The sequence below is a fragment of the Herpailurus yagouaroundi genome, unplaced genomic scaffold, assembly GCF_014898765.1.
Source record: "Herpailurus yagouaroundi ecotype Mexico unplaced genomic scaffold, PumYag 77, whole genome shotgun sequence".
In the NCBI taxonomy this organism is placed as follows: domain Eukaryota; kingdom Metazoa; phylum Chordata; class Mammalia; order Carnivora; family Felidae; genus Herpailurus; species Herpailurus yagouaroundi.
This window is the reverse complement of record NW_024412388.1, coordinates 20,887,637-20,906,958: the sequence shown is the minus strand read 5'-3', so window position 1 is coordinate 20,906,958 and position 19,322 is coordinate 20,887,637. Positions and strand designations below refer to the sequence as shown.

The window sequence follows — 19,322 nt, the reverse complement described above, 5'->3', positions numbered from 1 at the left end:
TACTTTACACTGTCCTATGCTCTAGAAGAATCTGTTCTCAAGAAGGTAACATTTTAGGAGCACCTGGGGGGCTCAGTCTGTTAAGCCTCCAACTCTTAATTTTGGCTCAGGTCACGATCTCACTGTTTGTGAGATCAAGCCCCACATCAGGCTCTGTGCTGATAGCGTGAGCCTGCTTGGGATTTCTCTCTCTCCCTTTCTGTCTCTCTGTCTCTCTCTCTCTGTCTCTCTCTGCCTTTCCCCCAAGCTCGCTCTCGATCTCTCTCTCTCAAAATAAATAAACATTTTTTAGAAAGAGAAGCTAACAATTTAAAGAGACAATAAGTATATATCTGGTGGTGATAAGTACTATAAAGAAAAATAAATTCAGGTAAGGGCTGGAAAGACAGGGCAAGGAGAGGGTGCTCATTTTACATAGGGTGGTTAGAGAAAACCTCTCTGAGAAGGTGACACAGAGAAGAGATCTAAAGGAAGTGAAAGATCAAGTTATGCAAATACATGGGGGAGAAGCTTTCTAACAAAGAGAGTATTAAGGCAAAGTCCCAAGGCTAGAGTGCTTCCTGTGAAGGAGGAACAGTGAGGAGACCATTGTGGCTAAATAGAGCAAGCAAGAGAGAGGAAAAGTGGACAGAGGCAGAGGCCAGATTATATAGGGCCTTGTAAACTAGATCAAGGACTTCAACTTGTAATGAAATGGGAAGCCACGGAGTATCATAATAACCAGAACTCAAGCCCAGGGCAAATTCCAAAGGCTATATTCTTCGTGCCACATTATGTTTTCTCAAAAGGCTGACACTAAATGGAAACAGAATGAAGTAACACAGGGCAGGTCTCAATTCCAGTGTTCCACTTAGCCCCACCCTGCTTATCTGATAACTCCCCAACTGAACAGCTCTCTGCTCCAGGTAGACTGATGCCCTTGCTCTAACCTGTTCTCTTCCCAACTCCCTCCCACCTTTGGGAACACTCCTGTGTACTCACCAGAGTCCAGCAGAGTGCCAGGCACCCAGTGGGTACATAAGTCATTGTTGACTGAGTTAACCTCCCTTTTATATCATGACACTTTATTTAAGACAAAAGCTATGAATGAACATGAGCGAGGAATAATTGAGACCTGACCTCTAAGCCAGATTTGACCACTAACTAGATGTATGGCACCAACCAAGTTCATTTCATGTAGTTGGGTTTCTTTTCACCAAATGTCTGTGGCATTCAGGTTTAACTTGCATATATTGAGTACTAACTATCGTTATAATACTGGTTGTGGGGGTGAGGTGTTTTCTCATTATAAAATCTTGTTTTTTCTTTTTCTTTAAACATTTTGTAGTATTTATTTTTGAGAGAGAGAGAGAGAGAGAGAGAGACAGACAGACAGACAGAGAGGGAGACACAGAATCTGAAGGAGGCTCCAGGCTCTGAGCTGTCAGCACAGAGCCCGACACAGGGCTCAAACTCACGAACCATGACCAGAGCTGAAGTCAGATGCTTAATCAACTGAGCCACCCAGGCACCACCTCCCTTTTTTTTTTTTAAGTTTATTTATTTTGAGTGAGAGAACGACAGCATTAGTGGAGGAGGCAGAGAGAGAGGGAGAGATAGAGAATCCAAGCAGGCTGTGTGCTGTCAGCGCAGTCTGATGTGGGGCTCAAACCCAAGAACTGTGAGATCTTGACCTGAGCCGAAACCAAGAGTCAGTCACTTAACCAACAGAGCCACCCGGGCGCCCCTCCTCGTAAAATATTTACACCTATGTGAGGATGAAATGATCTCTGAGTATTCCCATCACTCCTCAGTGCTAAAATTCAACTATGAATAAGCATAGTCCCAGAACGATGCTATGTAACCAAGGAGTGTTTTTGGCAAGCCAGAGTTTGGCTTAGAGAGGTTCCACGTGTGTACAGATGAGACTGGACTGAGTTTGTGCCTCTGGAGGGCAGGGACCACATTCTACTCATTTTTGTATTTGCGTAACCACGCGCGCGTGCGCGCGCGCACACACACACCCCCACACACTCCCCCCTCCAGAAAGTAGTTGGTTGAATATATGATGACACATTAAGGTAGATCTTTAAAAACTTCAAGGAAACAGAGCTCCTATCATTGACTGTCTTTATAAAGTAGAGCACTCTCCTTAGAAACGCTAGAGAGATGTCAAAGTATCAAGTTATTAATCATCTATCAAAACATTAAATACCCAGGGCACCTGGCTGGCTCAGTCAGACAAGCATGCAACTCTTGATCTCAGGGTCGTGAGTTAGAGCACCACGTTAGGTGTAGTGATCACTAAAAAATAAAATAAACTTTAAAAACTTTATTAAATAGGGGCGCCTGGGTGGCTCAGTCGGTTGACCGCCCGACTTCGGCTCAGGTCATGATCTCCCAGTTCATGGGTTCGAGCCCTGCATCAGGCTCTGTGCTGACCACTTGCTCAGAGCCTGGAGCCTGCTTCAGATTCTGTGTCTCCTTTGCTCTCTGCCCCTCCCCCGCTCATGCTTTGTCTCACTCTGTTTCTCAAAAATAAGTAAATGTAAAAAAAAATTTTTTTTAAGCTTTATTAAATACCCTAGAGAGCAGTGGGAATTTTCTAGCACATGGGGGGAAAATCAATTAAAATCAGTTGTTCTTTGTGTATTCTCAGCTGAGAACTTTTTCATCTAGATTCTCCTGACTTCTCTTATTTGTTGAGGTTACCTGAATTTGTTGGGGGAGGGTTATGAAAGTGCAGGAGAGGGGGACTTAAAAGGCCATTTGCTAGCTAAGCACCAAAATCAATCTATGCCTCCATCAAGTCTTTCTAAATTCCTGAATATTAAAGCATTTTCCTAAAAGTTTCCAGCAAGACTCAGGTATCAGATACCCCAAAACTCAAATCATAAGGGGAGTAGTGTCTTACTTTACTAGAATCCAAAGAAACAGAATTTTTTGTATACTGCCCTCCATAACCACCAACACCAGGGGGTTACTAAAAACTAATGACTCAATGAGGGGCGCCAGGGTGTCTCAGTCAGTTGAGCATCTGACTCTTGGTTTCGGCTCAGGTCATGATCTCAGTTTGTGAGTTCGAGCCCTGGGTCAGGCTCTCGGCTTTGGGGAGCCTGCTTGGAATTCTGTCTCTCTCTCTCTCTCTCTCTCTCTCTCTCTCTCTCTCTCTCTCTCTCTCAAAAATAAATAAATAAACATTAAAACACAAATAATGACTCAATGAGCCATCTAGTTTCCATTGAAGAATTTCACCCCTTAATGAGCTTAAGACACAAAAAAGAATAGAATGTTCACATATATAGTTATTTTCACTGGAGTGTACATAAAATATCAAAAAGTAAAGTGATATTTTTGCGAAGATTTTTATTAAATGGGTTGAATCTAAAAGGGTTTTCTGGTCATCTTGACTAATGAGAAAACCCTTTTTCTAAGCATTCTAGTAAATAAAAGTTTTACCTTAGACTGATTTGCTACAACCTTTTGGATGAAAAGAATCCTCTATGATATGCTGCATAATCCTGGAAACCAGATGACTAGGCCAAATGGAAAGACAAGTCCTTCAGTTCTGTGTAAGCAATTTTGTTATTTTTAAAACTAGACCTCAAGTTCCATCACCGATATCCTATTTTTAAAAGCATGTCCTGGCTAAAACTTTTATGAAGACTACAAAACAAATCAACTTATTATACATCACAGTTGATATCCACACTGCAAACTACTCTATACTGAACACTCTTTATGTACTTTCAGCTGATATCAGTTTTAAGCAGAATCTGAATCTCCGAATGAACCTAAATCCAAATCAAGGTCTAGTCATATCAAAGCAACTACTGTCATAGTATATTAAAAAAACAAATATAAATTCAAAGAAAAAACATTATTTACACCAAATGGGAAAATGAAGGCCTATGTGGTGATTAAGACAATAAAGTCATCTCAGTGTGTTACTCTGAAAATTAGGTTTATATTCTGTTTTCATACAACGAAAATGACCTGACTTTAAAAAAAGTAGCCACTCTATTACAATAGGAAAGCTCTAAACCAAACTGAACATGAGCACTAAATATCAAAGGTCAAAATATGTAATGGTTAATTAAGAGCACAGGCTCTGAATTAAGACCGCCTATGTGTTACTCCTGGCTCCACTACTCCTTAGTGTTATGATCTTTTCTTTTCTTTCTTTGTTTTTTAAGTTAGCTCTATGCCCAACGTGGAGCCTGAACTCATGATGCCAAGATCGAGAGTCACATGCTCCACTGACAGAGCCAGCCAGGCGCCCCGACTCAGCTTTCCTATCTTGAGCAAAACACTCCACTCCTCTGTGCCTCAGTTTCCTCACTTAAAAAATGGGAATAACAAGAGAACTCTCATATGGTTTTTGAGAGAATAAAATAAGATAATACGGGGCTAAATTTAGAACAGTGTCTGGCACAGAAAAGAACTCAATGAAGGATAGCTATTATTATCAGACTCAAGACCAAGAACAACATACTCAGCAACGATAACATCAATTGAGTACATACTGAATGCCAACGACATAACCATTGCTGTGCCAGACACCGGAGCTAAAGAGAACTATACAATGCATGCTGTCTCTATCCCCAGAAAACTAAAAGTAATCTCTCTAATTAGAATGACAAGGTTAAAAAAAAAAAAACGAATTAAAGAATACTGAATATAAATAAATGCTAAACTGTGAAAGAAAAGTGCCTGTGAATTCAAAGAAAAACAACAACATAAAAGGATAGTTAACATTTCTTAAACATTTACTATGTTGCAGGTGCTGTTTTAAGCAATTTTCATAATTACCTCGTTCAAGTCTCAAAGCCCTATGAAGTAGATTATTTTTTACTCTACTTTAAAGATGAGGAAATTGAGAAATAGAGTGGTAAAGCAGTATGTCTACACAGGTAAGTAAGAAGCAGATCTAGGATTCAAACCCGGGCAGTGTGACTCCTGAAACTGCTCACCTAGCTACTAAAGCATAGTGGGGCAGGAGATTCGACCAATAATATCACCATTTACTGAATGTCTACTATGTGCCAAGCACTCTACTTTCAAATGCCCCATTTTAACAATTCCATTCATTTCACACCTGGGGTTGCAACAAAAAAGGGAAATAAGCTGCCCAAGGTTAACAGTGCACAGAGGGGCGAGGACTCAGTCACCAAAGGGCTGACCTGAAAGCTCATGCCCCTTCTGACTTCACTTTCTTTCAAAAGCAAAGGAAGGCTTAGTTGCAAGGGGTAGGATTTAAGCACAACTCAGAGGATTTGTATAATTTAGATAGTGAGGTAGGGAAAGATATTAAAGAAAGGAGGAACAGAAGGTGCAAAAACTTGAAGCAAAAACCAGTGTTTAAGGATGTTAAGAAAAATAACCTGCTTATAGCAAAGAGTGAAGATAAGTAGAAAATACGGCTAATTTGGGTTAAGATGACAGAGACTGAGTCGGTAGAGCAAATGACTCTTTTTTTTCTTTTTAAATTTTTTTAATGTTTATTTCTGAAGGAGAGAGAGAGCGTGAGTGAGGGAGGGGCAGAGACAGACAGACACACACACACACACACACACACACACACACACACACACACAGAAGCCCAAGCAGGCTCCAGACTCTGAGCTGTCAGCACAGAGCCTGATGCAGGGCTTGAACTCACGAACTGTGAGATCATGACCTGAGCCAAAGTTGGACGCTTAACCTACTGAGCCAACTGGGCGCCCCTAGAGCAAATGCCTCTTAATCTTGGGGTGGTAGGCTCAAGCTCCACCTTGGGTGTAGAGATGGCTGAAATATAAAATCTTAAAAAAAAAAATGATGACAAAGAGTGAAAACAAAGAAAGTTAAGATATGATGCAGCAGACAACAGAGAGCCACCACAGGCTCTTGAGGAGGTGAGTGGTATAATCAAAACAGGATTTTAGGGGCGCCTGGCTGGCTTGGTCAGTGATTTCGGCTCAGGTCATGATCCTGCAGTTCATGAGTTTGAGACCTGAATCGGGCTCTGCGCTGACAGTGCAGAGCTTGCTTGGGATCCTCTGTCTCCCTCTCTCTCTGCCCCTCCCTCACTCACGCTGTCTCTCTTTCTCTCAAAATAAGTAAATATACTTAAAAAAACAAGCCAGAAAAAAAAAAAATAAAAATAATAAAAAAAAAAAAAGGGGCGCCTGGGTGGCGCAGTCGGTTAAGCGTCCGACTTCAGCCAGGTCACGATCTCGCGGTCCGTGAGTTCGAGCCCCGCGTCGGGCTCTAGGCTGATGGCTCAGAGCCTGGAGCCTGTTTCCGATTCTGTGTCTCCCTCTCTCTGCCCCTCCCCCGTTCATGCTCTGTCTCTCTCTGTCCCAAAAATAAATAAAAGTTGAAAAAAAAAATTAAAAAAAAAAACAAAACAAAACAAGCCAGGATTTTAGACATACTGCTGATACATTATCAGGATGAAGAAGAATGGAAACAGAGACACTGAGAGTTTGCTGCTGCGATACACGTTGACATCATGAAGATTTACGAGATGGCAATGAAATAAAAAGCAAATGGCAAATGCAAAAATAACTGTGAAAGACCACCCATGGGATTTCACAGTAATCAGTTTTAAAAATTCAACTGCCTTTTATTTATTTATTTTTAGTTAAAAAACTGTTATCAATAAATAAGCAATATTAAAGAACAGCAATGCTGCTCTTGGAAGCAAAGCTAACTTGGAGGCTATTAGGTCTTTTCCTATATCTGACACAGCAATACTTGCCCAGACCCTTCACTCCGTAATAGGCAGAGTTAAGTATATTTCTTCTGTACCCCACACATACTGATAACAACCCTTGTTGTACCAGGCAGTCAGCCTTAGCTGTATTTATATCAACTCACATGGTGGCCTGCCATATTTCAGCTGATATGCTCAGTAATTCCAAACCTACATCTGTGGCTGGACAGCTGAGAAAAAAGAATAGCTATTCTCTCAAATTTTCAATGGGTAGAGTGCTTGCAGGGCTCTCTGGACATGGGTATACATCTGTGAGCTCAATTTGAGAGTGTATACTTAGTATGTCTGCCATGTCTGGGAGAGGTTTGGGGAAAGTCACCAACCTCATAACAGGGTAGAAGCAATGTCACCCTACTAATTTCAAATTCCCCATTCCTCATCTAACAACCCTAAGGGAAGAATTCCAACTCACGCTGCCTAGGGTCATAAGATGTGGTAGGTACCACCCAGTACAAGGAAACTGAGGCAGTAAGAGTTCAAAGATGGTAGAAAAACCTCATTCACTTTAAATATACTATTTATTAAGCATCAAAACCCTAGGGGTGCCTGGGTGGCTCAGTCAGTTGAGCGTCCGACTTAGCTCAGGTCACGATCTCATGGTCTGTGAGTTCAAGCCTCGTGTCGGACTCTGTGCTGACAGCACAGAGCCTACAGCCTGCTTCTGATTCTGTGTCTCCCTCTTTCTCTCTGTCCCCTCCCCCACTCATGCTCTGTCTCTCTCTCTGTGTCAAAAATAAATAAACATTAAAAAAAATTAAAAAAAAAAAGCATCAAGACCCTAAATGATAAGATGTTTGGCTACGTCCCTGACTTCTTACTATGCTACCCTTCTTTAACTGCAGTCCGGCCACACTAGCTTCCTTGCTATTCTTTGAACACACTAAGGTCTTTGCTCTTACTATAACCTCTGCCTAGAATGCCTTCCCCCAGCTACTCACATGGCTCTCTCCCTCACTTCATTCAGGTGTCTATTCAAATATCACCTCCTCACAGAAACCTTCCTTAACCATCTGATCTAAAATACAGAACACCCACCCTCTTTCTCTCTTCATTCTCCATCCCCTTACCCTATTTTCTTCATGGCATTTAATCATTACTGGATATTTATATATGTATATACACACACATAGGTACACACACATTCTCAGGGCAGCAATTCTGTCTTGTTCATCACTCCAATCCCAGCGCACAGAGGATGCTCAAAGAATATTTGTTGAACAGTACATGTATGAATCTATCATATATTTGGGACTGAGATAAGTACTAGAAATATAAAGATGAATAAGTCATGCCCCATGCTTCTTCAAAGGAGCTAACAATCTAGCAAGGGAGGTTAGACACACCACATGAGAAAGTTCTATGGCCTCAGGTATTCCCCACTTTCCTATGGAGAGTTAAAAAAAAAAAAAAAAGGTCACTCGGAAGTTGAAGGGCTGCTACAAACTGTAATATTAATTAAAAATTATAAAAAAGCTAATTACTGGTCATAAGAGACAGATGTGGTTCCAAATTCAGGTATTGCCATTTATTAGCTCGGTAATTATTTAAACTTTCTCAGTCTGCTTCCTAACCCATACAAAGAAATAATATTGGTAGCTACTTCACAGAGTAGTTAAAAAAAAAATAAGATAATGCATATAAAGCACTTTTTGCATTGCCTGGCAAACAGTATGTACTCAAAAATAACCTATTAATGTTATTAACAGTTGACTCCAATGATCCCTTGAGCCCAACACCCAACCAACAGCTAAATCCTGTCAAGTCTATTACCAAAGAAGCCTATCCTTTCCTTCCTTTTCATTTTCACAGCTCCTAATTGGTGTCTCTAATTCCAGTCTCTCCCTTCCAATTCAATATATATACTCCTGAAGAATTAAATCCAAGCCCCCTTAGTTTAACACTTAAAGCCTTTCAGGTTTGGGCCCCAAATTAACTTTTCCAACCCAATTCTCCGCTACTTTCTGGAGTCCACTCCCGCAGCCAAATTAAATCATTCTACTTTCCTATATATACCCCATACTTTCCCACCAGCATGCCTTGTGCATTTATTTCCTTCTCTACTGTCTAAAATTCGAATCCTTTCCACCACTTTCTGGACCTAGCTCAAATGCCATAATGCCTTCCCAGGTTCCTCCCAAATGAAAATGGTATCATTCTCCCCTGAACACCTGCACAATGTTATTATATACCTCTTCTATAGTACTGATCACTTGCAACTTTGTATTTCAGTTGTTACAACTCCACAGGCTCCCTGTTGAAAGAATCTATGCCAGTTCCTACACTTACCACATGCCTAATACTCAAAAAAAACCCAAAACAAACAAACAAACAAACAAAAAAACCCCATGTAGGATGAATATTTCAGACATTAAGATTACATTTAGCCTCAACAATAAACTTTCAGCCTTGAAGCAGACTCTTGTGACCTAACTGGTATTACAGCTCCCTCACAAAAGGAGGAATTACAACACAAAATACTTTACTTTCTAACCAGTGGTCATATTAATTTTTTTTAATTTCTATAATATACAGGCCACATATTTATTCTTCCTTCCACTTCCATATCACCCAGTCTCACACTCTTCATCAGAAACTCTCCCCCCTCTTTATATAGAACGTAATTATAATTCAGGACCAGCTGAGTTCTACCTATTAAAAGAGTACAGCCAAGCTCACAAAAACACAATAATAAATGAGGATTCTTTCCAAGTCAAGTTGTGCTGCTGACCTGTTTATAAGGCTCTGAGATGATTTTCAAGCACAAAAAACAGGCTGTATTTGACTCAATCAGTTCAATCAGTCCTACTCAGAACCTAATGATGGGGAGGTGGTTTTAAGACAAGCAATGACATTCTGAAATCCGCCACTAACTCTGTCATGTCTTACTTGCTGTGTGAATGTGGCCAAGTCTCTGAGCTTCTCTGTGTACGAGATTTGTTCAAAAAAGCGGCTAAATCGGGAAGGAATGCAAAAACTTCATGGGCTTGAAATCCAAAAATACGTGCACATCTTATGCTACAAAAGACAAAATCATGTAAATTCAAATGTTTTCGGTGAATTCTCTTTATTAAAACAGAAGTCACCTCGTCCCTCAAATACAAGTTATTGTATCTGATTTCCAAATTCATCACAGGGAGAGCTGGGTATTAAGTCGCCCAAACACATGCCCTCTCCACTTCCCTTAATTGAAAGCTGCTAATTTCCAAGGAGCAAGAAGCTGAGCGGAATGTAAACCTAAAATCTACATCAGTAAACAACTCCTGATCCAAACTGGCCAAAGAGGAAAGAGAGGTGGGTGGGGGGAAGGCGGATGACAGGAAAAACTCGGCTGACCACTGCGCCAAGTCAACTCACTCACTATTCCCGAGGTGACACACACACCCCTCCCACCCTAGGGCTGTCAGGACTGCTGTTTCGGCCCCAAGACCGTGAGAGGAGAACACCAGAGAAGAAACTCAAGCTTCAGCTGGGGCTCGGGACCCTCGGGGAGGCTGGGCCTGATAGACTCGGGGATGGCAACCCGCCGCCCCCACAGGAGAGCGCCCGAGATGGCCTCAGGTGTGGCCTTGGCCGTAGCCTCGGCCGGGCTCCGCGTCCCGGCACCCTCACCCAGGCCTGTCCCCGGGACGGCCCCTGCCCCCCAGCCCTGTACCGCGGCTCACTGGCTTGGCTGATCCGCTGGATGTTGCCGCTGCACGTCTGGATGATGCTGTTGAAGTCCCGGAGCTGGGGCCCAGAGGACCCCGGGGTCCGATACATGTCTAAGGGACCGTAAGACATGATGAGGAACTGAGGCCGACTCGCCCTGCAGCGCTTTCCTACCAGAAGCAGCCACCAGACTGGACCCGCACCCTGACAGGGAAACCGAGAAGAGAAAGGGCGGGGGAGGGGGCTAGGGCTGCGTGCGCACTAGCCCCACCTCCACGCAGCGCGCATGCGTCCGTCCCGCCCCGGGCCACTGCGCAGGCGGCGCTGGATCTGGTGCCCGGGACAGTAGCTTAGCGACAGGACGCATCCGCTTTGGAGAAATGGGGCGGGGCGATGACGTCATACGGTTGGGGCTCGGATTGGAGGAGCTGCTGTGACAGTGTTGTTGCTCGCCAGAGCACGGTGACAGGAGGCAAGAATTTTCGATTAGCATAAAATTGTACCGATGATCTCAGCCCTAACATCCTAGTCTGAGGATTCAGGCCCAAATATGGGAGAATTCGACAACCTTGACCCTCAGATCCGTAACCAAACTCCTGAAATCCCTCACTCTACTTCCATCCTCTAGGGCTTTCATAGTATTTGCGGAGCACTTTAATGGTTTACAGACGGCTTTTATTTCTTCCTCCACCCCTCTTCTAATCTAAACAATAAAGCGATGATAATATTTCTTATTGACAACATACTATGTATGAATCTTCACTGCAATTCGCTGTTCATAAGCTCTATCATAGCAAGGGACAATGTTCTAACTATATTTTTACCTTCGGGATAAATAATAGACAATCTTTTTTTTTTTTAATGTTGAAGCAAAGTAATTCGACAAAGTAAGTTCTTTTCTTTTGCAAAACTTAGAAAATTAAGACCACAGCAGTCAATCTGCTTTTCTGAGATTTGACTGCAAAACCCAAACACCAAGATAACTCCATCCTCATGTTGCTTCTTCCCTAAAATGCATTCTCATATTCCTAAACTCATTCTCCATCTAAATCTTTCCCAAATAGCCTCTTAATTTACTATGTATCTCAAACCAGGATTTTGGGGAGAACTAGACTCTCAAATTTTAAAAATCATTCTGTAAGTTATTTGGACTGTATGACCTCAATGTTCCCACAGAAGACTGCATTTTGTGAGCTTATCGTAAATGGGCAGACGTCGGTAGGATTTTGGTTTGGGAAGAGATCAAGATAGGGAGAAGTGAAGGGGGAACTGGCAGTGTTTATTTCCTGAGTTCTCCACCCATCCCCACCCCAGCCTATTTTGAAATGTCTAGGAAAGGTCAAAGAGAGGAAGCTGTTTGCCTGTTTGGGAGGAGACCCCAAATGAGGGAATAAGCCTGCGTTCAGCCTTAGAGATTTTGTAAGCAAAGCTGTTTCTGTGCAGCATTTATAAGAGCATTTCCTTCTGTACAGAAAGGGACAGATGACATTTGGAAGCTCTGATTCTGGTTAGTAAAACGCTACCATTTCTTAGATCCATATGTCAAATCTTATAGCAAATCATGTCAATTGTACTTTTTTACCTATAAAAAAGTCTTGAGTATTTTTCATTTACATTTGACTCTATTTAAGGTGAACTTCAGTAAAGGTATTTTTAATCCTAGGAACTGAAGACATAGGGTTTTGTTATTGTTGTTTTTTTGTTTGTGTTTTTCTTATGTTTTATTTTTGAGAGAGAGAGAGAGAGAGTGCTGGGGAGGAGGAGCAGGGGGCGGGGGCAGAGGATCAGAAGCGGGCTCTGTACTGACAGCAGCCAGTCCAGTGCAGGGCTCAAGCTCACAAACTGTGACATCATGACCTGAGCCGAAGTTGGACACTCAACTGATTGAGCCACCCAGGTGCCTGTATTTTCTCCATCTCAATAAAAAGTGGTTTTCTATCTGTGTCTTGTGCTATTGTGTGCTATCTGCCAAAGCAATACATTTATGTCTTGCAAATACTAGATGTCAAATGCACATTTATTATATTTATACATAAATAATAAAAAATAACTACCATTTTTTAAATACCTATCCAGGCAATGTGAACACCTTTTACAATTCTTATCGGTAACCCCCAAGATAAAGCCTATCTGATAAAGACCACCTGTGGTCTGACAAACTTAGGCTTATCAACTTAATGCTGCAAGGGAGACTGCACACCAGAGAAATCACAGGGCATCTCACCTAGCACAGGAGGAGATAGAGTTATTCTAGGATTTGGGGGAAAGATGGAGTGTAGGTAAAATTGAAAAGAAGCAGTGTTTTGATAGCCTCAAAGCACAGCAGGCTACATGTAAGGGGATTATCATCAGGCCTGAGCTAACAAGAGGACTCGGGATCTTGTTTCCTTGGAAACTACAACGTGAGGATAAATGTGGAATGTTGTATCTGGAAACCCCTTATCTGAAGCTCTGCACCTGGGTTGGAAATCGAGGCTGCTCCTCTGTGTCAAAGTAACTCAAATCCTCCAGGCAGGAGTGGAATATTCCATTCTTACTGAACTTTTAAATGGCAAATATTCTGAAAATCTGTGATTTTTCTGCATTATGTCCTTTTGTTAATTGACAAAAACAATTCTCATGGTTTGCACCCATCAATGTGAGATTAACTCCTTGGTAACAGATAAGGAATCTGGTGTTCTGTAGAGGTTCTGGGTACTTGCCCAATGCTATACAGCTATTAAGTTCAGAGCTGTGATTCATACATATTCTATGACACAACAATTCTACCCCTAACTAAATACTCAACAGATATGAATACCTATGTGTTCCAAAAACCAAGTATAGGAATGTTCATAATAGCATTTTTTAGGACTAAGCATTTTTATGAATTTATTTTTATTGAGTTATAATTGACATACAATACAATGTCATGTACAGATATTAAGTGTTCAAATCAGTGAACTTTGACATTTGTATGCATCCATGGAACTAGCACCCATATCAAGATATAGAATATTTCCTCATAATCCAGGGAAGTTTCCTTGAGCTGTGCTCCTTTCTATCACATATTTGGGGGGGGGGGGGGATGTAGCAAATGGGTCAGAGTTGTACAAAAACAAAAACATCAAAAACTTCAGGTTTGTGCATGTTGCTCTATCAAGTTGTGCTCCTTTCTAATCAATTTCCCTCATCCCCAGAAATCACTTTCTAATTTTTATCACTACAGATTTGTTTTCCCTATTCTTGGACTTTGTAGAGATGGAGTCATATTTTATGTATTGGTTAGTGTTAGGCTTATTTCAATTAACATAAGATTTTTGAGACTTATCCACGATATTGCATATATCAGTGGTTTGGTCTTTTTTATTGCTGGGTACTATTTTATCATACAAATATACTACAATTTGATCATCCATTCTCTTATTCATGGACATATGGACTGTTTCCAGTTTGAGGCTATTATGAAGAAGGCCAGAGAAGCATTTATTTTTACTAATTCCCACCTGGAAATAACCTGAGTGTCCATCAACAGTAGGATAGATAAATTGTAGTAGTATTAGAGAACACAAAAATAAATGTCTTACTGCTATGTGAGCAACGTGGGTGAACTCATGCAAACATAATACATAGTGGGACGCCTGACTGGCTCAGTCAGTGGAGCACGCAACGCTTGGTCTCTGGGTTGTGAGTTCAATCCCCACGTTGGGTGTGGAGCCTACTTTTAAAAAAATTAAAAAATAACATAATGCTTAGCCAAGGAAGCCAGACAAAAATGAGTACATTCTGTATCAATCCATTTTTCTTAGATTCAAAATGAGCAAAATCATTTTATTAAAAGTCAGGATAGTATGTAGTTAGTTTTAAGACAGAGAGGGAGTACTAGGAATGGGCACATGAGGTGAGCTTCTAAGATGCTGGTAGCAGTCTTTCTTGATTTGGGTGGTGATTATATGTATGTGTTTACTTTGTGAAAATTCATCAAGTCATATACATGTGATGTGTCCTCTTCTGAAGTATGCTATGCTTCAGTAAATAAGTTTCATATTTTAAAAATAGAGTGTCATTATGACCAATATGGTAATCTTTCTAGGGAATGGGAAGGGTCAATGGAGATACAGTATTCCCTTAGGTTGCAGTGAAGGCTGCATTCAAATTAGGATTCATCATACATTGCTAGTGGAAATGCAAAATCTTACAGCCACTTTGGGAAACAGTTTGGTAGTTTTTTAGATGAAACAAATTTACCATATGATCCAGCAATCCCATTCCTAGGTATTTTACCCAAGAGAAATGAAAACACATTTTTATATAAAGATCTGTACATAAATGTGTAAAACAGCTTTATTCATAATAAACCAAAGCTGGAAATAACTCAAATTTCCATCAGCTACTGAATAGGTAAACAAATTGTGGTACATTCATACAATGGAACACTATTCAGCTATAAAAAGGATCAGACTACTGAAACATGGAATGGATTAGTGAGACATGCCCAACACGGACGAATCTCAAAAGCATATGCTAAATGAAAGAAGTCAGGCACACAATCATATTGTGTGACTCCATTTATGAGACATTCCGGAAAAGGCAAAACTGTAGGGATAGAAATCAAATTAACGGTTATGGGGGGGGGGGGATGGAGTTGGGGGCAGGGGATTAACTGCCAAGGGGCATAAGGGCAGTTTTGAGGTTGATAGAAATGTTTTATGTCTTGATTGTGGTGATTACACAACTGTATACATCCATCAAAACTCCTTAATCTATCTACTAAGATGGGTAAATTTTATTGTATGCAAATTATATCTTATTAAACTTAAAAAAAAAGACAGTGCGGTGAGAAGAGCCAGCGCAATGAAGTGGCATTCATGAGATGGGTAGTGTGGAGTTGCAAAAAGGATATACAAGTTGTGGGTTGCATGAATGTTCTGAGGGCCTAAAAGTGATCTTGGGATAAGGTAACAATGGAAGCAAAAAACAAGTGAACATCCATGTTTATTCCAATGTGTGACTCTATTACTTTCCCTCTCAGGAGACAGAAAATGTAGATTCTGTAGAAGCCATCCAAAATAATCGCTTGCAAAATCTAGCGCATGCTATGTGCCAAGTACTGTCCTAAAGACTTCTTATATTATTTAATCCTCACAACCCTAAGTAGAGACAGAACTCAAACCCAGGCAGCCTGACTTCAGAGCTAACCATAGCCTGACACGATGTCACTTTTCAAGTAGAATTGATAACCCTGTTGCAGAGACAACCTGGCAAACAGGAGTAGGCAAAGTAGTCATTGATTCCAGTAAGAGCTAAGGAATACGAATTGCTTTCCCCAAATTGATAACTTTCATTTTTGGCTTCAAAATCTAGAGGTTTTACTCAATCGTATAGGCCAAAGGGCAATGTGGTAGCCAGCCTACAAGATGGACCCCAATGATTCTTACCTCCTGGTATGTACCCACATGGGTGACACCGTCCCACATTGAATAGTGTCAATAATTTGACCTCTGTAACCAGTAAGCTATTGTAGAAATGATGGAGAGTGACATCTGAAGGTAGATCATGAAAGACATTGCAGCTTCTACCTTGCTCTCTTGGTTTTAGTCTGGTTCCAAAATCTACTCCCTTTCTTGGCTGATTGTATTTTTTAAGATAGCCACCACAATAGCTATTCAACGTGCTCTTCTACTTTGTCATCTTCTCATTAAGAGAAGGGATTTATGTCCGCTCCCCTCAAGTCTGGATGGACTTCTGTTCGACCAATAGAGTACTGCAGAAGTAAGGTAATGTGACTTCTGAGGACAGGTCAGAAAATGTATGCATCTGCAGCTTTGTTTACTGAATCCCTTCACTTGTGTTTGGGAGTCTGGAGCCACCACGGAAGAAGTCTGATTACCTTGATCCACCATGCTGGGGAAGGCCAAGCTATATATGGAGGGGTCCCAGGTCAGTGCTCCAGTCAGCATTACTGGACTTCCAGAATCCCAGCCCGAGCACTAAATATACAAATAAACAACCTTTAGAGATGATTCCAGCCCCAGGAAGTATCCCTCAGCTTTTGAATCTTCCCAACTGAGGACCCAGACATTGTAGAATAAAGACCAGTCAGCCCCACAGTGCCCTGTCCAAATTCTTGATCAACAGAGTCTGTGGGCATATTTAAATGCTTGCTTTAAGCCACTAAATTTTGGGGTAGTTTGTTATATAGAAACAATAAGCAGGATATCCTGCAACTCCTGACAGTTTGGGCCTTCCCAAAAACGGCCCCTCCTCCAAGACCTTTGAGCTGGCCATTAGTCGAAGACAGCTATACTGCAGGTAACTTATGATCTTAAACCAAAAGAATGGAACTAAAGCCCTAAACTTTGAGGGTTGAGTGGCTGAAGACCTTCCTGAAGAACTAAATATCCTTCTCTGTTTATACTCTATACTTCCCCTACAGTGATTTTTAAGGCTGAGAAAATGGATAAATGGATTTACACAATGAAGATGGTCATAAACGTAGCCTACCACCGCCTTTTCTTTTTTAAATTTTTTTTTCAACGTTTATTTATTTTTGGGACAGAGAGAGACAGAGCATGAACGGGGGAGGGGCAGAGAGAGGGAGACACAGAATCGGAAACAGGCTCCAGGCTCTGAGCCATCAGCCCAGAGCCTGACGCGGGGCTCGAACTCACAGACCGCGAGATCGTGACCTGGCTGAAGTTGGACGCTTAACCGACTGTGCCACCCAGGCGCCCCTCCACCGCCTTTTCTTTTTCGGGCTGCTGTAACAAAGTTTCACAGACTGCATAGCTTGTAAACAACAGAAATTCATTTCTCAAGAGTTCTGGAGGCTGAGAAGTTCAAGATCAAGGGGCCAGCCAGGTTATGCTCTAGTGATGGCCCTCTTTCTGGTCCACAGTCAGTGCCTTCTAGCTGGGTCCTCACATGGTGGTAGAGATAACGTATCTAATTCCATTTGTGAAGGCAGGGCCCAAGCACCTTCCAAAGACAGGCTCCACCTCTTAATACTATCGTCTTTGGGGGTTAGGATTTCAACACATCAATTTGGGGGGAGAACCCCCCCAAATTCAGGCCATAGTACCTACAAAATAAAACTTTCTTCAATTTATTGAGAGAAAATAAGTTGTCGCTGAGTCTACAGAATGACCAGGATGTGGCAGTGACAATGTCTGAGAATCACCTGTTATTAATTTTAAAAATTACCAGCACCAAAGATTCAAACTAATACATTCCTCTCCTTGAGATGGTATCTCAAAATCTTCTCACTCATACCTTATGAAGATTCATCCGGTGTTGTATTTTGACTCACAATGGTGAATATAAAATCAAGGAACAGTGGTGGTGTCCAATATTTCACCAAATAGAAGCCCCATGAGGAAATAAATTTTCTTCACTGCTGTATTCTCATTGCCTAGCATAGCGTTTATAACAAAGCAAGCATTTAAACTGGAAAATAAAATCACAGAAGAAAAAAAGAGAATGGGTTTATTCTCTGATGGATATGAAGCTCCCTATTACCACAGTTAGGCTTTTAATTGTTTAAGTCAACAAGCAAGACAAACTGTTTTCTCGGCTGAAGGGCATAATGGGATATGCCTACTGGTAAACCGGCAATCAATCAATCAATCAATCAATCACCCAACAATACTTGACTCAATTTGAATTTTTATTAACACACATTTTTCAAAGTTTGTACAAACCAAAACATTCCTGTGTTTCAAAGTGTCCATTATACAAACATACAAATAAACAAAAGGTGTTACCAAAAGTTAGCTACTCAATTTCATGGTAAAACAGTGTCATGATTTTTAAAAACCAAAACTTCAAGACTGAGGTTTCTTCCTTCACTTTTTGGAACTTGTGGAAAGTTAGAAAATGTGTGAATCTGCTTTGTATTAAATGCCAACACCTTAAAAAAAGATTTAGTATAAAACTAAGTATGTGTTTTTACATTGTCACTTCATGAAACAGAATTTCTCAAGTCTTCCAAATTAAAAAAAAAAACAAACAAACCCAAAACCATGACTGTAACTTTTTTTCATAATCTTTTCCCCAGAGTCAAACGTAAATGCATCTGAAAAATATTATCTGACAGTTTATCTTTACCTAAAAGTTTCTCATTCAAAAAGTTACAAAAGTGTTTAGCACTGTCGTCTCCCTTGCTTGGAAGGGAAAATGACCTCCCCTACTAGAGTGATAGATGAGCAACGTGGTCCATTGTTTCTTTTATCAGAAAGAAGCCACCCATTTCCACATTTCTGTCCAATTCTGTGCATGGCTCCACTTGTGAGAATGTTATCACAGATTACAAGCACTGGCTTTTAGGAAATGCCTAGCAAGTTAAACTGACTGCTTACAATTTTGGTGCACTGAGGTACAAAGTTCATCTGTCCTCATGGTTGCCTCGAGCCTCAGGACCCCTCTGCATTAATGATTCCAAGGTAGTTGATTTTACTGTGTTTCATGGCACATCACACACCTCTCATTTCTTTCACAAACATCCCATGGAGGACCTGAGAGAATGGCGAGAAGTGCAAATCTATCTCCTCTCCCGGAAAAGTAAACCCATGTGCCTGCTCAGTCAGGAAGGGAAAGGTGGACACAAACAATTCTGGCTGAGGCCAAGCTGCTTCTGACAAGCACCTGTCTTCAAGAAACGCCCTTTTCCCACTAAAAGCAGGGAGTGTGCAGGCTGGGATGGATGAGGAGGAAGGGGGAGAAGGTACAGTGACAGCATTTCTCCCGCTCAGACTCAGAGTCCACACTTGAGCAGCTCGTACTAACCCCCAAAATGCTCTGTAGTTCAAATATTATCCATTTTGAATCTGCTCATTAAAAAAAAAAAGCTGACAATGGCCCAATGTAACGACCGATATAAGTAAAGGGTATTTTTTTTTCTTTAAAAAGAAGTGGCAGTGTGAGAATTTAAAATCAGTCACATAAAACAATCTAGAAA

At 41.1% G+C, this 19,322-nt stretch overlaps 1 protein-coding gene across 1 annotated transcript in view; it reads right to left on the bottom strand.

The window, feature by feature from the left end:
* STX12 (syntaxin 12) overlaps nt 1-10,640 on the bottom strand; it is a 43,848-nt gene extending 33,208 nt beyond the window's left edge. The window contains exon 1 of the mRNA XM_040466519.1: nt 10,402-10,640. Within this exon, the coding sequence (XP_040322453.1) occupies nt 10,402-10,519 (118 nt within the window). The 5' untranslated portion in view covers nt 10,520-10,640. The remainder of the gene's footprint in view (nt 1-10,401) is intronic.
* Nucleotides 10,641-19,322: the final 8,682 nt, after the last annotated feature.